The sequence below is a fragment of the Dendrobates tinctorius genome, unplaced genomic scaffold (assembly GCF_039654945.1).
Source record: "Dendrobates tinctorius isolate UK_male_01 unplaced genomic scaffold, ASM3965494v1 ptg000214l, whole genome shotgun sequence".
Lineage (NCBI taxonomy): Eukaryota > Metazoa > Chordata > Amphibia > Anura > Dendrobatidae > Dendrobates > Dendrobates tinctorius.
Window position 1 is genome coordinate 5,543,079 of NW_027361881.1, and position 19,721 is coordinate 5,562,799.

Consider the following 19,721-nt stretch of genomic DNA (forward strand, 5'->3'; position numbering starts at 1 on the left):
TGGAGACGTGCCGACGGGTATAGTAAGCCGAAGCTACGCCGGAGAGACAAGTGAGACGTATCTGTCGCTCATCTCTGGGGACACTACTCCATAGCAGCAGGTGCAGCGCTCATACAGCTTCCTGCCGCTACAGGAACCGATCACTAGAGCGGCAGGCAGAGCCGGCACTTACAGAAAGCGTGCAGGGGCGACATCCGCACTGTCATCCTGGCCATGACGGAAGCTGCCACAGAACAGCCCCTTTATGTGCAGGCTCACACAGGCAGTACTTGAGCCTGACTTTGCCTATAAACTGCACCCAACACTGCCTAATATATAAGTTCGCACTGTATGGCGCTAATCACTTCTGCATCAGTACAATGCCGACGTCCCGATGTGGATTTTCCTGTAGCGCTGTGCATCCATGTGACCGCTGCATCTAATCAGTTATGCGCTATACATGTTAGCTTGATCGCATCAACCTGTGATTGGCTGCAGCGGTGCTCAAGTGGATGTGCAGCACATTGTCGCTCCAGGAAAGTAGAGAAAACCGATGGGAACCACCAGAGCAGGGTTAGAAACCCACGTCCTATGCCTCCTGGCTTCCTTCTGGACCGCCAGCATGGAGGATACGATGCTGGTCCAACCTGAGCGTCCCCCATACTGCTCTATAAGACCCCTGTGCCCCTGCAGCATCAGGGGAGCACGAGGACAAGGAGGATCCGCCAGATTCCGAGAACCTTCAGGCAGCGTACGCTCCTTACTGGGGTAACCGGCCACTCGGACTGCAGAGCTGACCGGTAACTAAGGCAACTATAGAATGAAGAATCCCTCCGTTTTCCGGACAGACATGAAAAGTGGCAGGCTATACAGAAAAGTACGGACGCGGATAAAAGTGCCGCCTGTACCTTATGTCTTCGAAGAAAGCTTCCAGGTAGTCGCGCTGCTCGGCCAGGGAGAGCTCGATGTCCAGGTAGTTCCCGTTAGTCGATAGCTGCAACGTGCAATCTTCCAGCTAGAAGAGAAACGGAGAGAGGAGGTTAGTCCGCGCAACACAGCGACGAGCACCGCAGCTCTGCGGGAAGAGTCACCTTGCCATACGGCGTCTCCAGCCCCGCGCACAGGTCACATCCAGGCCTCATTAACTTGGTGATTAGCCCCGTGTGCGGTCACGAGGTACAGGACGATATTTACAGGGAAGGCGGTCGTTCTTGGCCACTCAGCCATGACAAACTTCTCACTTGGTCATCGGACCCGTCATTAGGAATATACTATAGTGTACGCCCCCTTTAAATGCTGTAAATGAGTGACCGCGGCGGCCATGTTGTAGTAAAACGTCGCATTGTAACGGTTCGCCCCTGACAATAGACCCCCAGGTTTGGAGTGAGCCATACCCCACATCTGCACAGCCACCTTCGCTGTCCGCGCTGCCAGATCCTGAGGCGTTGCTGGCGCGGTGCACATGTCAGCGAGACGATGTTTAGCAGGAATTATGTTCCATTACGTAATGGCCCCAACGGGGCGAACAAATACGAGCAAACGTCTAGAAAACACAGCGGCCGTTCCAGGAGGGGACGAGGCTACGGCCGTGACTGGTATATAAGATGGCATCTAATAAAGATGGCTGACATTGTGAGAATGGGGGGGGGGTCCTGCTTTCCCTGAACGAGTGGGACGGTACCGAGCATGTGTGACCACCACTACGGCGCACAGTGAATGCAGCGGTGGTCAAGCACGTGCAACAGTCAGGGGAATTCGGACCCTTGACTAATGGGGGTTGCAGCGGTCAGACCCCTGTGATCACACATTTATCACCCATGTTGTACATAAGTGATATTGGGTGCAAAATCCCTCGACGCGCGCCTGCCTATTGGCCCGTTACAGTTTTGCTTTGTTTCCCCGTTTGCACGGTGATGTGTCCATGTAAACATTGCACACGCGTGGCCTTTGGTCAGATGCCCCCATACTGATGCTTAGGAGCCCACTTGCACGATGTCTGGCTGGACCAGTCTATATAGGATGAATGCCGCCGGGGGCCGGGTGTCGTCTTCCACCGTCAGCCATCGCTCCTACCAACGATGAAGGTTGTAGCCTGATGATTAAACACGTACGGTGTTATTATTTCATATGGGGGGGGTGCGTCGATGGAAGGCAGGTTATGTGCATGTTCACGGCTCCGGGAGGAGGGAGATCTGTGCATCTTTTCATCACTCCGCACCTTGGCAGAACATCAGAAAACTTGGAAGAAAAAACGTCTCAAGCTGAACAAATAGCGGTAATTGTTTTATGGCGCTGGAGAGCTGCAGGGCACGGATCCGCAGCCGGGGATGGAACGGATCAGGGGGGCCGGGAAGACTGGGGGACGTCACGGGTTCAAATGATCCGTCATTCCTTACAGATTAAGAAAGAAATCTTTACATGAAACAGAAGAAAAAAAAAAAAAAAAAAGTCTGATGGGAAAAGCAGCTGACAGGAGGAGCAGACTTCACTTTAACCCGTTTGATCCCAGTTGCATTAGCTCGGTATCTTCGGCACAACTTTAAGCCAGCTTTTGTGACACTACAAGTCTCAGCATGTACTTACAGCCTTCCTCAGCAGTCACAGGTGTCCACACTGTGCTCCTCAAGAACTACAACGCTCAGCATGCCTTTACAGCCAAACGCTAAGACAACAATGTCCTACATCCGGAAACTGAGACACTGCACCAGAATATCAGCTGTGAAGCTCTGGTTATAACACTGACAGCAAGCAGAGATACTAAGCCTGAGAAACAAATATGAATTATATTGAGAATTTGCAGATTTCTTCTTTATTAAACGTTTTATCCATCTCAAACTCCCGATCTTCGTGGATGGGTTATGGTCGATAGTTTTGCTGTTCCCCTTTTGCGGTGAGGAGGAAGAGCTTGCCGCCGCCATATTTCAAACTTATTAAAAAAGTTTCAGTTGCGTAAATCTGAACTTAACGTAATTCTAGATTTTAGGACAGAGCCGCTCTGCCCGGTCTGCCCTCCGACGAACAGAGGCTCTCCCAAAGCTTCTCACCATAGAAAATGTCACTATTTACACAGGAGGCCTGGGACGGTGACACAGAACATCAGCGGCCGCGAGGAGGGTGGAACCGCAGCTATTCTCAGAGCCTCGGTGCCCAGGGACCAAAATAGCAGGAGCGGCCGCAGGAGAGGCCGATGGGGCGGTGCAATGCAGAGCGCTCAGGAGAGGCCGACAAGGCGGTGCGATGGAGAGAGCTGGATGTCAGCGCTCACTCAGGAGCGGCCGCAGGAGAGGCTGACGAGGCGGTGCGATGGAAAGAGCTGGATGTCAGCGCTCAGGAGCAGCCGCAGAAGAGGCCGACGAGACGGTGCGATAGAGAGAGCTGGACGTCAGCGCTCAGGAGTGGCCGCAGGAGAGGCCAACAGGCGGTTCGATGGAGAGAGCTGGATGTCAGCGCTCACTCAGGAGCGGCCGCAGGAGAGGCTGACGAGGCGGTGCGATGGAAAGAGCTGGATGTCAGCGCTCAGGAGCAGCCGCAGAAGAGGCCGACGAGACGGTGCGATAGAGAGAGCTGGACGTCAGCGCTCAGGAGCGGCCGCAGGAGAGGCCAACAAGGCGGTGCGATGGAGAGAGCTGGATGTCAGCGCTCAGGAGTGGCCGCAGGAGAGGCCAACAAGGCGGTTCGATGGAGAGAGCTGGATGTCAGCACTCACTCAGGAGCGGCCGCAGGAGAGGCTGACGAGGCGGTGCGATGGAAAGAGCTGGATGTCAGCGCTCAGGAGCAGCCGCAGAAGAGGCCGACGAGACGGTGCGATAGAGAGAGCTGGACGTCAGCGCTCAGGAGTGGCCGCAGGAGAGGCCAACAGGCGGTTCGATGGAGAGAGCTGGATGTCAGCGCTCACTCAGGAGCGGCCGCAGGAGAGGCTGACGAGGCGGTGCGATGGAAAGAGCTGGATGTCAGCGCTCAGGAGCAGCCGCAGAAGAGGCCGACGAGACGGTGCGATAGAGAGCTGGACGTCAGCGCTCAGGAGCGGCCGCAGGAGAGGCCAACAAGGCGGTGCGATGGAGAGAGCTGGATGTCAGCGCTCAGGAGTGGCCGCAGGAGAGGCCAACAAGGCGGTGCGATGGAGAGAGCTGGATGTCAGCGCTCAGGAGCGGCCGCAGGAGAAGCCGACAGGGCGGTGCGATGGAGAGAGCTGGAAGTCAGCGCTCCGGAGCGGCTGCAGGAGAGGCCGACGAGGTGGTGCGATGGAGAGAGCTGGATGTCAGTGCTCAGGAGCGGCCGCAGGAGAGGCCGACAGGGCGGTGCGATGGAGAGAGCTGGATGCCAGCGCTCCGGAGCGGCTGCAGGAGAGGCCAACAAGGTGGTGCGATTGAGAGAGCTGGATGTCAGCACTCAGGAGCGGCCGCAGGAGAGGCTGACGAGGCGGTGCGATGGAGAGCTGGATGTCAGCGCTCAGCAGCGGCCGCAGGAGAGGCTGATGGGGCGGTGCAGTGGAGAGAGCTGGATGTTTGCGCTCTGCAGCGGCCGCAGGAGAGGCCGACGGGGCAGTGCGGTGGAGAGCTGGATGTCAGCGCTCAGGAGCGGCCGACGAGGCCATGCGATGGAGAGAGCTGAATGTCAGCGATCACTTCCTGGATCAGAAGACTGAAGACAAACCCCCCCTCAAAATATAAAAAGTTGAAAATAAAAAATGAACCTTTAAACCTTAAAATAAAAAAATAAAACTACAGAGCATTGTACCATTCTGGAACAATCAGGACTGTTGTAAGTGGGGAAAGTTGCCTATTAAACGCCCATTTATCACCTTCCCCCACAGCTGTGGGGTGCGGATGGCACCGTCATGGCAGATGAGGGGCGTATTGGAGGGGTTTGTACACTTGTGACTGGGCGTCATAGTACGGTATTATTGTACAGTACGACCGAGTGCCTTTTTAAATGTGGTTATTGGGCCCCCAAGTACACTCTGCTGAACAGTACATTAATACCATACTATGACTCCCAGTCGTAAAGGTCCCCAAAACGGTAATCATAAGAAAGAGCTCCTACCATAAAAAAAAATAAACAAAAATGACCAAAAAGGTGAAGGCAAGAAGGAAATAAATGGCTGGTGTCGCCGGCAGTGGCAATACAGAGAACGAGGGGGTGAGAGGTCACTGCCGGCAGATATCACTGGTGATCGTCGTGTTATGGCCGCTATGAATGACGACTGTTTATATATACGCAGAGCAGAAAAGCCAAGAACGCTCCATTATACAAGACGGATCACATCATTAGCCGCCCCCCTGATGTCCCCGCGTTTCGCCACATCCCAACTCCTCTCATACAGATAATGGATCACAATGAAAGGAAGAACAAAAAACATTATTAATAAAAGGGACTCCGCTTCACCCAAACAGCAAACTGGTTTATCCCGTCCGAGTGGGAAGAGAGCGCCGCGGGGCCGAAATAAAGGAACAATGGAGCAGTCAGCTGCCTGAGAAACTCCCCATCAAGGCACGGCAATAAAGGGGAAGCCTAGGAAAGCTGTGCACGCAGCAGCGCAGGGACTCACCCAGCTTTCCCACGCCGGAGACAACACCCACTCAGCATGTCTCTGGACTCGGGAAAGCAATCAGGTGGTCACCCAGCTTTTCCAAGGTTCTGCATAGCATGGTGTAATGGCGGCCATACTGGCGCTCACCTAGTCCTTAAGCAGAGTGGGCGTCGCCTTCATCTCTAGTGTGGGACAACACCCCCTTAGCTATCAAGAGTAGATTTGCATAAACCCCGCCGTCATGTGGTGACAATACGCTATTCCGTGCCAGGAACGTGACCGGCACCGAGTATGGAGTCTGCCACTGCAGCCCTGCGTCATTACTGCAGTCGGGGCAATAATTAAAATCCGGGCGGAGGAGCAGTCTTAAAGGGACGCCGCTATCTGCTGAGATTAATCCTCAGATCACAGTGACCCATCTGTGGCCCCTTTAAATCCCTTATTACTGTTCACGGCCAGACGAGAGACATTACAGAGCATGTGTCCAACCCTTTAATACCAGGTTCACCTGAAGCAGAAGTGGCATGTAAAAATCTGCGGAGGCGAGGCGTCTCTCCGAGTAATGTCAGAATCTACATCATACCCCACAAGTCTGGGAAGCGGGGAGACCCCCGGGGCAGGCTGGCAAATCTCCGGTGCATCACCACAGGCTTGGCGATCATTCGTGTGTTTCCAATGGGCAGAGGGGAAAAGACCGCTGCTAGACACTTGTCTCCTCTAGACCCCTCTGTCCCTCCTCCAGAACCCTCCTCCTCACCCAGAATCCCCTCCATAAAGGAAGGACGCCGTGAGCTTTATCAGCTCGATACCCCCGGTGCCATCAGTCAGGGTAATTTACAGCACATTTATCTGGGCCACTCTCAGCCCGCGACTACTCCCCACTTACACCGCGACTACTCCCCACTTACACGCGCGACTACTCCCCACTTACACGCGCGACTACTCCCCACTTACACGCGCGACTACTCCCCACTTACACGCGCGACTACTCCCCACTTACACCGCGACTACTCCCCACTTACACCGCGACTACTCCCCACTTACACGCGCAATGCGCTGCTGATTGCCGATGATTTGATCACCTGTAGAACGAGCTCTGCACGATTATCGGCTGATTCGGAGGCCCCCTTATAGATTAGATGGCTGATCGATGGAAACCTTTTATCTTCGGCGGTCCTCACGGCCCCCCAGCGATTACAGCGTGAGCAGACGACTGTGGAGGAGGCTGACGGTCAAGTGCAGGAAGCGGCTTGTCACTTAGGAAATTCAGACGTCATCATCGGGGGCAATACGAGCGGTTATCGGAGGAGAGGGTAGCCATCATCCGGGAGGGGGTGAGGGGGGAATACGAGCTGCCATCGGGGGTGGGTGTTACGAGACGTCATTGTGGGGGAGTAATACGAGCCACCATCGGGGGTAATACGAGCCGCTATCGGAGGGGGGGGGGATTACAAGCTGCCATCGGAGGGAGGGGAGGGGGTAATATGACCCACCATAGGAGGGAGGGGGGGGTAATACGACCCACCATAGGAGGGAGGGGGGTAATACGACCCACCATAGGAGGGAGGGGGGTAATACGACCCACCATAGGAGGGAGGGGGTAGTCCGACCCACCATAGGAGGGAGGGGGGTGGGTAATACGACCCACCATAGGAGGGAGGGGGGTGGGTAATACGACCCACCATAGGAGGGAGGGGGGTGGGTAATACGACCCACCATAGGAGGGAGGGGGGGGGTAATACGACCCACCATAGGAGGGAGGGGGGGGGGTAATACGACCCACCATAGGAGGGAGGGGGGGGGGGTAATACGACCCACCATAGGAGGGAGGGGGGTAATACGACCCACCATAGGAGGGAGGGGGGTAATACGACCCACCATAGGAGGGAGGGGGGTAATACGACCCACCATAGGAGGGAGGGGGGTAATACGACCCACCATAGGAGGGAGGGGGGTAATACGACCCACCATAGGAGGGAGGGGGGTAATACGACCCACCATAGGAGGGAGGGGGTAATACGACCCACCATAGGAGGGAGGGGGGTAATACGAACAGTCATCGGGGGGGGGGAGAAATAATAAGAGCCGCCATCGGAGGGAGAGGGGTAATACGACCCACCATAGGAGGGAGGGGGGTAATACGAACAGTCATGGGGGGGGGAAAGAGAAATAATAAGAGCCACCATTGGGGGTAATATGAGCCGCCATAGGAGGGAGAGGGGTAATACGAACAGTCATCGGGGGGGAGAAATAATACGAGCCACCATTGGGGGTAATACGAGCCACCATAGGAGGGAGGGGGGTATTACGACCCATCATCGGGGGGGGGGGGGTAATACAAGCCAGCATCGTAGGGGGGGAAATACAAGCTGCCATCGGAGGGAGGGAGGGGGAGAAATAATACGAGCCACCATTGGGGGTAATACGAGCCACCATAGGAGGGAGGGGGGTAATACAAGCCAGCATCGTAGGGGGGGAAATACAAGCTGCCATCGGAGGGAGAGAGGGGGGTAATACGAACAGTCATTGTGGGGGGGGGGGGAATAATACCAGCCACCATTGGGGGTAATACGAGCTGCCACCGGAGGGAGGTGGGGTAATACGAGCCACCATAGGAGGGAGAGGGGCAATACCAACAGTCATGGGGGGGGGGAAATAATACGAGCCACCATTGGGGGTAATACGAGCCGCCATCGGGGGTAATACAAGCCGCCATCGGGGGTAATACAAGCCGCTATCAGAAGGAGGGGGGATAACACAAGCCGCCATCGGAGGGAGGGGGGGTAATATGAGCAGTCATCGGTGGTGGGGCGTTTTTATTTATACAAGCAGTCATCTTACTTTACTGATTATCGTGGGACGCACTGTACATTAGAGAAGCTGAGTGATGACTAATATGGCTACGACAATGGATTCCACCCAACTTTCTGAAGATCCTGAGTAGCAAATCTAACAAACTGGATAGTGGGATAGCGCAATTCGAGGCAAAACTGCCATTCAGGAGCCTGGAGAAGCTGGGTGACTAGTCTTGTGGAGCGGCCATATTGGTTGCTAGACTTGAAGAAAAATAAAAAATGCTAAGAGATGACCTCTGGACTTTTTAGGATCTTGGGTGGGGGATGGAGAGACTTTTTCAGCGCAGCAGAGCCATAGTCTTCCCCGCCAGGATCGTGTCAAGATTTCTTGCAGCGATTTCCCAATCATGTCCTCGTGCCAGGGACCCCATCCTCAAAACCCAGATGCCAGACTCTGCTCAAAACGCTCAGTCTGTGCCAGAGAGCAACTAAAAATGGGAACTTCAGGGGGAACATAACCCAGAACAGATGTGGCTGCCCAGAGCGAGCGATGCTACAAACAGGCCGATGACTAATGCGCTGGAGAGGAGGCACCGGTCCGGCTTCACATGCTCCGGGGAATGGAGGTGGGGGGCGATCTGACCAAAACAACAACATGCTCCGAAGAGACGCGCCGGGGGCGACTTTACAAAACGGATGACGTCCTTCACAGCCGCAGAAATCACCGCCGCAGAGAGCGGCACCTTCTGAAGAAAGCGGACTGTCCTTTACACAGAGTCAGACAGGAAGAAAAAGAAAAAAAGTCGTATAATAGGTTATTGTTATACAAGAAGGGCCGGCGAGCCGCCATGCTTTACACTGCTGTGCCTGCAGACTGATGCTGGACCCCACAACTATACACCTTTGCCCCAAGAGCCGCCATCCTGATGACTTTGTATGTGGGGTTTCTACAGACAAAAGCGACAATGACGTCAATGGTTCTGAATGACAACAAAGAAGCAGAGGAGCACGAGACACAGGAGCAGCAGGTTGTCAGCGGCGAGGGGGGGGGCAGACGCGACCCCTGACCTCTACCAGGAACAATCCGGTACCCGCTGCGGGCGAGGTCATCACCATTGTTAGCGGGATGTCAGGTTACACACCTCGTCATGCCTGAAATCAGAGAGCGAGTGGGGACGTCACCCATCACATCGGTCCAAAAGACTAGTTATGGCTGATGATTAACTATTTGGCTTCCAGGTGAGCGGCGATCAGTTCTCTCTGCTACTAAAGGGTTAAAATGTAGCCGTACTCTCCATTCCTGGGCGATTAACCTGAGCTACAGAAGAGGACCAGTCTGGTGACATATCTGAAGTACAGGCGATATGTACGCCACACCGAAAAATGCAGAAAATAAAATGTGCACCAGAGGCAGAGAAGTACGGCGGATCCACAACTGCTTGCTGTCAGGGAAAGGAAACAGTCTTCTTTAGGTTTTCCAAATATGGAAATAAACTAAGTAATCCAGTCTACGACATTGTATCAAATAAAAGGCAACAATGTGATCTGCCGGCAGCAGGGGGAATCGCCTACACCGGGCGCCCCGCCGGCAGCAGGGGGAATCGCCTACACCGGGCGCCCCGCCGGCAGCAGGGGGAATCGCCTACACCGGGCGCCCCGCCGGCAGCAGGGGGAATCGCCTACACCGGGCGCCCCGCCGGCAGCAGGGGGAATCGCCTACACCGGACGCCCCGCCGGCAGCAGGGGGAATCGCCTACACCGGGCTCCCCGCCGGCAGCAGGGGGAATCGCCTACACCGGGCGCCCCGCCGGCAGCAGGGGGAATCTCCTACACCGGGCGCCCCGCCGGCAGCAGGGGGAATCGCCTACACCGGACGCCCCGCCGGCAGCAGGGGGCATCGCCTACACCGGGCGCCCCGCCGTCAGCAGGGGGAAATCGCCTAAACCGGACGCCCCGCCGGCAGCAGGGGGAATCGCCTACACCGGGCGCCCCGCCGTCAGCAGGGGGCATCGCCTACACCGGACGCCCCGCCGTCAGCAGGGGGAAATCGCCTAAACCGGACGCCCCGCCGGCAGCAGGGGGAATCGCCTACACCGGGCGCCCCGCTCGCAGCAGGGGGAATCAACTACACCGGACGCCACGCCGGCAGCAGGGGGAATCGCCTACACCGGACGCGCCGCTCGCAGCAGGGGGAATCGCCTACACCCGATACTATAGTAAAGTCTCAAGTAACAGATTTGCACCGTCACAATCGCTTATAGGCAATCGCTTTGTGTTGGGACATCTTTGCTGCTGTCGGGATGTTCGCTCACAAAATGTTTCTGCGAAACTCAAGAAGCACAAGTGAAAAAAATGCAAATATTCCACATTTGTGATAGAGGAATGGCACATCCTTGTAACCTTGGGAAAAAAAAAAGGTCAGGTAGACTCCAAGAACTGCACCCCGTGACTCCCCTCGATGTCTTAGAAACACATCCTTATAACACTCCCGGGGACGGCCGGTGTCACCGGTATCATCAATAAAGGGTAATGAAGGCCATTTTGCTAATTGCGATGTTGCCCCCCCAGCTTCTTACAGACCCTTCTGCAGGGGATCCAGCTCTCTAAAATGTCAGTTTACACTGCAGCTCTGGAGTTTCATTCATAAACTAAGAAGCTCAGGTCCCATCTAGATAATACATGGGGTGTGTTATTACTGCTCTGGCTTTAGACCCCATGATCAGCATGTGCAGGGTCTATTCTCTGTGTGACTACCATGTCATATTGGTGATGTTTGCAGCAGCTCCAGCCATAAAGCGAGGAGCCATGTGCACTACAGTATCATGAACTGAGTGAACCTGCGGCGATAAGGCCTGTGTATGGGAGCAATCACGCGTGTGAAGGAGCAGATAGCACAGATGCCCAGGAACAAGAAGGCAAGATAATCACCCCCCCCCGGACAAGACAATGCGGCTCTTACTGCACAAGAAACCTTCCAGAAAGTGCAACTGCAGAGTGTGTAACCGCTCAGCCCAGTCTTAAAGGGGATTCCTAAACTGCAAAATTGGCCCTTAAATCTTTTCTGACATAAAAAATAGGATATATCCCCCTTTCAGCTTCACAGGGGTCAATGCAGGGCTACGTCATGTCATGGGGTGGCACACAGCTGAGGCCGCAGAGACTGGCACTGGGCATCACAGTGAACAAGGAGGGGTGTCTGGTGACCCCGGGAAAACTTCACACACTTTAATGATCTGCAGTGTCAGTAAATTGCAGGGTCCCCCCTTTGGGGGAAGTAGCCCATGGCGGTAGTGGACGAGGTATGTAGCGCCATCATCGCGCCTTGACAATGAAGCAATCGCTTTAATCATCTGCAAAGTGAGCAACACGGATTACGAAATCACAAGGCGGTGATGTGGCAAAATAGCACTTCAAAACCTCTGCACAAATATGCATAAAAGCAGCAGATGTGTCATCAGTCGGACGTGACCACATCCTGCAGGACTCGGGTAATGGCGGCAATGCCGAACCAGGCGGCAAGCAGGGGCGTAATGGGTGCAGGGGCCCCGGAGACTAGGGGGGCCCAAAAGTCCCTTTGCTCCATATGAAAAGTCTATTGATATTGAACACTTGGAGATTTTGTATTGGGGCGTACAAGCTTCAAGTGACGCCCGGAGTAATGGCGGCCAACAGGGATACACCTCTGGATTACCGGAGACGCTGGACTATTGGTCAGTGACTGATCTCCACTGACACAGGTGGCAACCCCGGCGCTCCGCCAGCAGAACGAGGCTGGTCCCCCGGACGCACGTAATGAATGTTTGCACCCACTGGCCACATAGGAGGGCAGAGTCCTTTACCTCTGACTTCCCAAGGGATAGCGGACCTGCAACCCATGGCCCATAGACACTGGGAAACTACAACTCCCAGCATGCCCTGCTGATGTAATAACTGTCAAGAGAATGGTGTTTGGTGGAAAAGAAAGGGATGCAGAAAAAGAATAAAAACCACCAATATAAGTTCCAATCTCGGAGGAGATTACGCAAGAACCAGAGAAAAATAAACAAATCATCCGTCAGAAATGAGGAAAATGTTACGAGCGGCCGCGGAGCAGGATGTGCTTCAGTCACAATAGGAAGCGAGTGGTGACCCCCTGCAGAGACTCCCCAGGGCGAGAAGACGCGACACCGGCAACAAGGAGCCGCCAGCTCCAGAAAACAATCCCACAATGCACCATGAAAACAGAGACGTGTATAGTACGGAGTCCGATAATCCGGCACCTGGGACCCACGGAGAGAAGGAGCCGATTACACTCCGGGAATACAGAATATCGGATAAACCGGCAATTAGACAATCCCATTCATGCTGATGGGTTGTTACAGTGTACCAGTCTGGAGTGTAGGCCATTCACTTCACACAGGAGGGTCTTGACTGATACGTCTCCCAGCTGAGGGTTTGTGACAATGTACCATATATAATGGTCACATTGGAGGAAAACAAATGAAAAAGTATATCAGAGAGTGGCAAAGACTAAAGGAGTTGTCAAGGATCAGAAAGACATGTCGGATTCCCCCCCCCCCTTAAACACAGCGCCACACCTATCCACAGGCTATGAGTGGTATTGCAGCTCAGCTCCATTCAGGCTGCGGTTACAGGCTGCACGCTATGCCACTGCTATACTGCAGCTTAGTGCAAGTGAACTGGGCTGCATTGCAAGCCGCCAGGTGCAGCAAGCACAACAAGCAAGTTGCAAACTGTGAAAACCAGTTGTGTTTTAGGAGACTTGTCATGGCACGTATGGCATTGTGGTGTATGCAATAATGCAGCTGCATACACTGATCTTGGGCAGAATGACATACGTCGCTATGTAGCTCCAATCAGCTATAACACCAGACACAACCCATGGGCTATCAGACGGCTACGGCAGGACCGAAGCAAGCGCAGATCAATAACGATGCAGCACCACAACACATTTCATCCTGCAGAGAAAAAACGAATGACGTCATCACATGTAGCAAGTCCCACAACGGCCCAGGCCCACGACAGGGCTGCAGCAGCTGATAAGACGGGCAGTGTGAGCCGCATGACAGCGGGGGGAATATACAGCAGACGCATTAATGGCTCTCTACAATCACAGGCTGCCCCAATATCGACAGGAGTGATCCGAGGACTGCAGAGGAGGGTCCGCCGCCGTCGTATGGAGACAGAAACCTGCTCCCAAAAAACTAGGCCCTGACAGCAGATCCCATGTTTGCACTGGAATCCACCTCTAGTGCATAGCGTCATGTACTCGGGGTCCCCAAGTGAGGTGTACGGCAGCTGTCCACTCCTGCATAAATGGGGTCAGCAGGCATCCCTGGAAACCATTCAGAGTTTTTCATTTATTAAATGGCCCATTAAAATGAGACTCTAGTTGTCAAAAGCGACTATTACACTTTTTGTATGCACCAGTTTTAATAGATTTTCCCCTCGGCATTTTGATGATCTCTATTCACCATTGTATCATGTGTCATTGTGGAGTGGATGCAATTGTAACAAAGCTTCTCCATTCCTAGGGATGAGGGACTCATCGTAACACAGGACCTGGCTAATATTCTGCGGCCACCGGACGGGAGCCCTGGGAACTGCCTCCAACCTACCGGCATCCCGGCACCTCTTCTGATAAGCCAGCCTGGCGCCATGTGATGGACGCGCACCTCCGCTCCATTCAGAGCCCCGATCTCATGGTTCTACCGCGCCGATTGTGGGAATAGGACCCCAGCCACCAGCAAGTCACCCGCTACCTGTGGATAAGGGATAGCTTGTTATTCTGGGGTGGGTGGGGAACTTTTCAGCCTCTGGATGGAAACATGAGTGATCCCATTCACATCTTGAGAATAGGAACGATAGATAAAAGGAGTTTAGAAAGTTGCAGAACTTTATTACTGTTCTGATTTTTTATTTTTTTTTTTGGTGTGAAGCAACATCAAAGGCTCCGGGGATTAATACGTCGGCGATGTATTTACAGTGTGGAGTCTGTGAGTGAACGTTACTCAGTAATCCCAGCCATCGTGAGTCACGGCCACCGCTCATTACACACATTCCTAACTTTCCTTTACTCCAGAAACATTACCATAAACCCATCCACGACACGTGTGACCAAACAGGTTCTACCGCGGTGCCCCGAGGTGGGTACTATGGCGCTAATTGCCGGATCATCACATGATGCCCCCGGGAAACCCCAGATGGTGCAGAAACTGGACTCCATGGGATCCACCATACAAGCCGAGACGCCACTGTTAGCAGAGCATCCATGTCAGGGCATGCTGGGGGTTGTAGTTTCACAACAATTGGACAGATGGCAAATATACCAGAGAGAGACCCTGTAACATAGCAGCAGTTGGCGGTGGGGGGCTGACTCGTTCTACAGGACAGATCTTGCATCATCAGACCCCCGGGGGTCTCCAAGATTTATAATGAGGGTAATGTTAATAAGAACAAGCTGGGGATGGGCGCTGGCTGCAATCCATCATGGGCCAGCTGTGTCTCTGGGGGTCTGATGACAGGACCAGGTACACACGCACAGCTCCCCTCAATACCTCTGGATGTAAACATTCACACCTTTACCTGAGGCCTCACAGAGCTGCCCCAGAGATTACTGCAGTAATATGGGACCCCCGACCATATCCGGACCCTGGGAAAGAGGGGAATCTACAATCCATGCGGTAATGGAGCGCCCCTCTGCAGAACCCGCTGAATTTACAGAGGGTTCCAAATAGTTGTTCAAATTGGGGCCTCGTGGTTCAATTTTGTTGTGATTTAAAACTCTGTGGTCAGCGATAAGGAGTCCTCATGCACGGGCAGACTCCTCCATATGGACTGACAATCGACCCATCAGCGCCCGGCTATCTCCGCCTGTCCCAAGCACAGTGAGCCAGGAGCCCCCAGACATGGGATCGGTGGGGATCACCCAACAGTCAGAAAGTGATCTCATCTTGTGCAGAGGTGGCCACTTGTGAAGTTGGGAATCCCCTTAAATGACATTTCTACAGCAACAGGCTGAAAACTCGCACATCTCTAATAATATTCATCAGCTGAGGATTTGCTGCAATTGTATCAAGAGAGGATAACCCTCTGAGACCCATCAGCAGCAGAATTCAGGAGAACTGTACAGGCTGGATACCATTGTAACAATCTGCAGGAGGTCTGTTCACTGCACCAGATAGAATCAGTGAGAACAGAAACAAGCAGAGGAGAACGTTGTAGAACGTTACGATTCTTCACATGTTAAGAAACCTACAGAGGACGTCAGATCTTAAGATTTACTTGGATAGAACTATGCCTCCTGAAATGCACAGGCCGGACCGATACAGTGTAACAAAATCTCAGGACAGCAGAGAAATTTATTTTGCTGATCAGTGTTTTCAGAGATAGCTAAAGCCTAACGCTAAGGCCTGACACTAAGGGGAAGTGGATCCCCGGGTAGGCTGGCAATGGTGGGGGAAGAGGAGCCCTGGGCAAGCCGGCCAAGGGGTGAAGCGGATCCGGCCAAGGTGGTGGTGGGGGGGGGGAGCCCCGGGCAGGCCGGCCAAAGGGGGAAGCGGATCCTGGGGCAGGCAGGCCAAGGGGGGGGGGGGGGGGGGGAGCCCGAAGCAGGCAGGCCGAGGAGGGGGGGGGGGATCCCCAGGCAAGCCAGCCAAGGGGGAAGCGGATCCCTGGACAGGCTGGCCAAGGGGGGGGGGGGGTTGAGAGGAGCCCTGGGCAGGCCGGCCAAGGGGGAAGCGGATCCCCGGCAAGTGGGTCTGGTTCGGGTTCGTAGAGACTGTGATGCAATTTAGGAGCCAGGAAAGATTTAAGCAAAGGCAGAGAGACGCCATCAAAGGGGTCATGGAGAGAGGTATGTTCCCGGGAGCCAGCAGACTGCGCCAGGCCTGCCAACAGTTACTTCAGCTAAATTTGGGATAGACACATATATGGAAGAAGGGCGTGATCACGCTGCCCCAGAGACAAGGCTTAACCCTTTCACCTGGCAGTAGCTGGCTCTGCCATGCCGCTCGCATCCTCGGGATTAGCTGTGAGACGGATTAGAGAGAGGATTCAACTGCAAGGAAAGAATCAAAACCCAGAACCTGGAATACGGCACGTGATCCGGAGCCTCGGGGGCATCACGGCAGAGACGCAGGATACCCAGTGTACCACTCGAGTACCCCGTCTATTGTACCCCATATAGGACGAGGGTCGACACCTCCAGGGACTAGGGACGCTGGGCCTGCAGATCACTGTCAGAAGAGGCTTTCACGGCCAGCAGAGGATTATTGTAGGGATTGCAGGCGGGAGGGTCACTAAGGGGCATCAGCGGAAAACATTACAAGCAGTGACTTGCAGGGCCAGAAATAACCGTGGAGGGGGCAGAAACCAGGAGGTGCTAAGGGGGGACAGGAGCACTGCAGAGCAATGAGAACGCAGAAGATCGAGGAAGATGGCATACAATACTGCGGGATCCAAGTGATCGATATAGATTTATTCAGCCCCCCCCAAAATAAACGCATAGCGACAGAGGCAACAGCGTACTTGTAACGTCACACACAAAGAAGGCAAACAAGCAGCAGTGCAACAAGGATGACAGCAAATATGGCGGCTGAGGACCGATGGAAAATGACTGTACACAGATGTCAAGGGATGCCGCAAACAGAAGTCATGTGACCTCTCCATGAATGAAGGGAGAAAAATCATCATGTGACGCAAAGCACCTGACCCCAGAGCTCGCACTCCCCCCAATACTGCAGAGACCCCAGAGCTCGCACTCCCCCCAATACTGCAGAGACCCCAGAGCTCGCACTCCCCCCAATACTGCAGAGACCCCAGAGCTCGCACTCCCCCCAATACTGCAGCGACCCCAGAGGTTACACTCCCCCCAATACTGCAGCGACCCCAGAGCTTACACTCCCCCCAATACTGCAGCGACCCCAGAGCTTACACTCCCCCCAATACTGCAGCGACCCCAGAGCTTACACTCCCCCCAATACTGCAGCGACCCCAGAGCTTACACTCCCCCCAATACTGCAGAGACCCCAGAGCTCGCACTCCCCCAATACTGCAGCGACCCCAGAGCTTACACTCCCCCCAATACTGCAGCGACCCCAGAGCTTACACTCCCCCCAATACTGCAGCGACCCCAGAGCTTACACTCCCCCCAATACTGCAGCGACCCCAGAGCTCGCACTCCCCCCAATACTGCAGCGACCCCAGAGCTCGCACTCCCCCCAATACTGCAGCGACCCCAGAGCTTACACTCCCCCCAATACTGCGGCGACCCCAGAGCTTACACTCCCCCCAATACTGCGGCGACCCCAGAGCTTACACTCCCCCCAATACTGCGGCGACCCCAGAGCTTACACTCCCCCCAATACTACAGAGACCCCAGAGCTTACACTCCCCCCAATACTGCAGAGACCCCAGAGCTTACACTCCCCCCAATACTGCAGCGACCCCAGAGCTTACACTCCCCCCAATACTGCAGAGACCCCAGAGCTTACACTCCCCCCAATACTGCAGAGACCCCAGAGCTCGCACTCCCCCCAATACTGCAGAGACCCCAGAGCTTACACTCCCCCCAATACTGCAGAGACCCCAGAGCTTACACTCCCCCCAATACTGCAGCGACCCCAGAGCTTACACTGCCCCCAATACTGCAGAGACCCCAGAGCTTACACTCCCCCCAATACTACAGAGACCCCAGAGCTTACACTCACCCCAATACTGCAGAGACCCCAGAGCTTACACTCCCCCCAATACTGCAGCGACCCCAGAGCTTACACTCCCCCCAATACTGCAGAGACCCCAGAGCTCGCACTCCCCCAATACTGCAGCGACCCCAGAGCTTACACTCCCCCCAATACTGCAGCGACCCCAGAGCTTACACTCCCCCCAATACTGCAGCGACCCCAGAGCTTACACTCCCCCCAATACTGCAGCGACCCCAGAGCTCGCACTCCCCCCAATACTGCAGCGACCCCAGAGCTCGCACTCCCCCCAATACTGCAGCGACCCCAGAGCTTACACTCCCCCCAATACTGCGGCGACCCCAGAGCTTACACTCCCCCCAATACTGCGGCGACCCCAGAGCTTACACTCCCCCCAATACTGCGGCGACCCCAGAGCTTACACTCCCCCCAATACTACAGAGACCCCAGAGCTTACACTCCCCCCAATACTGCAGAGACCCCAGAGCTTACACTCCCCCCAATACTGCAGCGACCCCAGAGCTTACACTCCCCCCAATACTGCAGAGACCCCAGAGCTTACACTCCCCCCAATACTGCAGAGACCCCAGAGCTCGCACTCCCCCCAATACTGCAGAGACCCCAGAGCTTACACTCCCCCCAATACTGCAGAGACCCCAGAGCTTACACTCCCCCCAATACTGCAGCGACCCCAGAGCTTACACTCCCCCCAATACTGCAGCGACCCCAGAGCTTACACTCCCCCCAATACTACAGAGACCCCAGAGCTTACACTCACCCCAATACTGCAGAGACCCCAGAGCTTACACTCCCCCCAATACTGCAGCGACCCCAGAGCTTACACTCCCCCCAATACTGCAGAGACCCCAGAGCTTACACTCCCCCCAATACTGCAGAGACCCCAGAGCTTACACTCCCCCCAATACTACAGAGACCCCAGAGCTTACACTCCCCCCAATACTGCAGAGACCCCAGAGCTTACACTCCCCCCAATACTGCAGAGACCCCAGAGCTTACACTCCCCCCAATACTACAGAGACCCCAGAGCTTACACTCCCCCCAATACTGCGGCGCCCCCCGTGCCCTCTGACCCCCGGTCCCGTTACCTTCAGCGGGGCCTCCAGCAGTTTGTGCACGGCCGGCAGATGCTCGCTCAGGACGGCGCTCTCCGGGAAGTTGTACACCGGGGGTCTCCGCGGCTCCGGGAAGTTGGTGCAGATGAAAGGATCCATGTCATCCAGGTACTGCACCCGGCACTGCACGGACGCCATGGCGGCGGCGGAGCCTGAGACCGACCGACCTCCGCCCGGCTCCCCGGTCACTGCTCACACGGGCGGCAGCCCACAGCCGCCGCTCTCACCGGGGGCCGGGGCGGGGCCGTGACGTCACGTGACATCACCGAGGGCGGAAACTGAGGGGTATAAAGAGGGAGAGAGCAGGACGGAGGCTGAAAATGTCACAGAGAGAGAGAGAGGCTGAGGAAGAGACTGAGGGGGAGAGAGACACTGAGGAAGAGACTGAGGAAGAGACTGAGAAAGAGACCGAGACAGAGAGACACTGAGGAAGAGACTGAGACAGAGAGACCGAGAGAGACACTGAGGAAGAGACTGAGGGGGAGAGACACTGAGGAAGAGACTGAGGGGGAGAGAGACACTGAGGAAGAGACTGAGGGGGAGAGAGACACTGAGGAAGAGACTGAGGGGGAGAGAGACACTG

The 19,721-nt window shown here is 55.0% G+C and overlaps 1 protein-coding gene across 2 annotated transcripts in view; it reads right to left on the reverse strand.

Annotated features, from left to right (window-relative positions):
• Window positions 1–19,421, reverse strand: part of FHOD1 (formin homology 2 domain containing 1) — a 70,819-nt gene extending 51,398 nt beyond the window's left edge. The window contains exons 1-2 of one of the 2 annotated variants that reach the window (XM_073554967.1): window positions 19,112–19,421; window positions 888–994 (exon numbers count right to left, since the gene is read on the reverse strand). In XM_073554967.1, coding sequence (XP_073411068.1) covers window positions 888–994; window positions 19,112–19,276 — 272 coding nt within the window. In that variant the 5' untranslated portion in view covers window positions 19,277–19,421. The remainder of the gene's footprint in view (window positions 1–887; window positions 995–19,111) is intronic. The other variant, XM_073554966.1, reaches the window with a different exon arrangement.
• Between the last annotated feature and the right edge of the window lie 300 nt (window positions 19,422–19,721).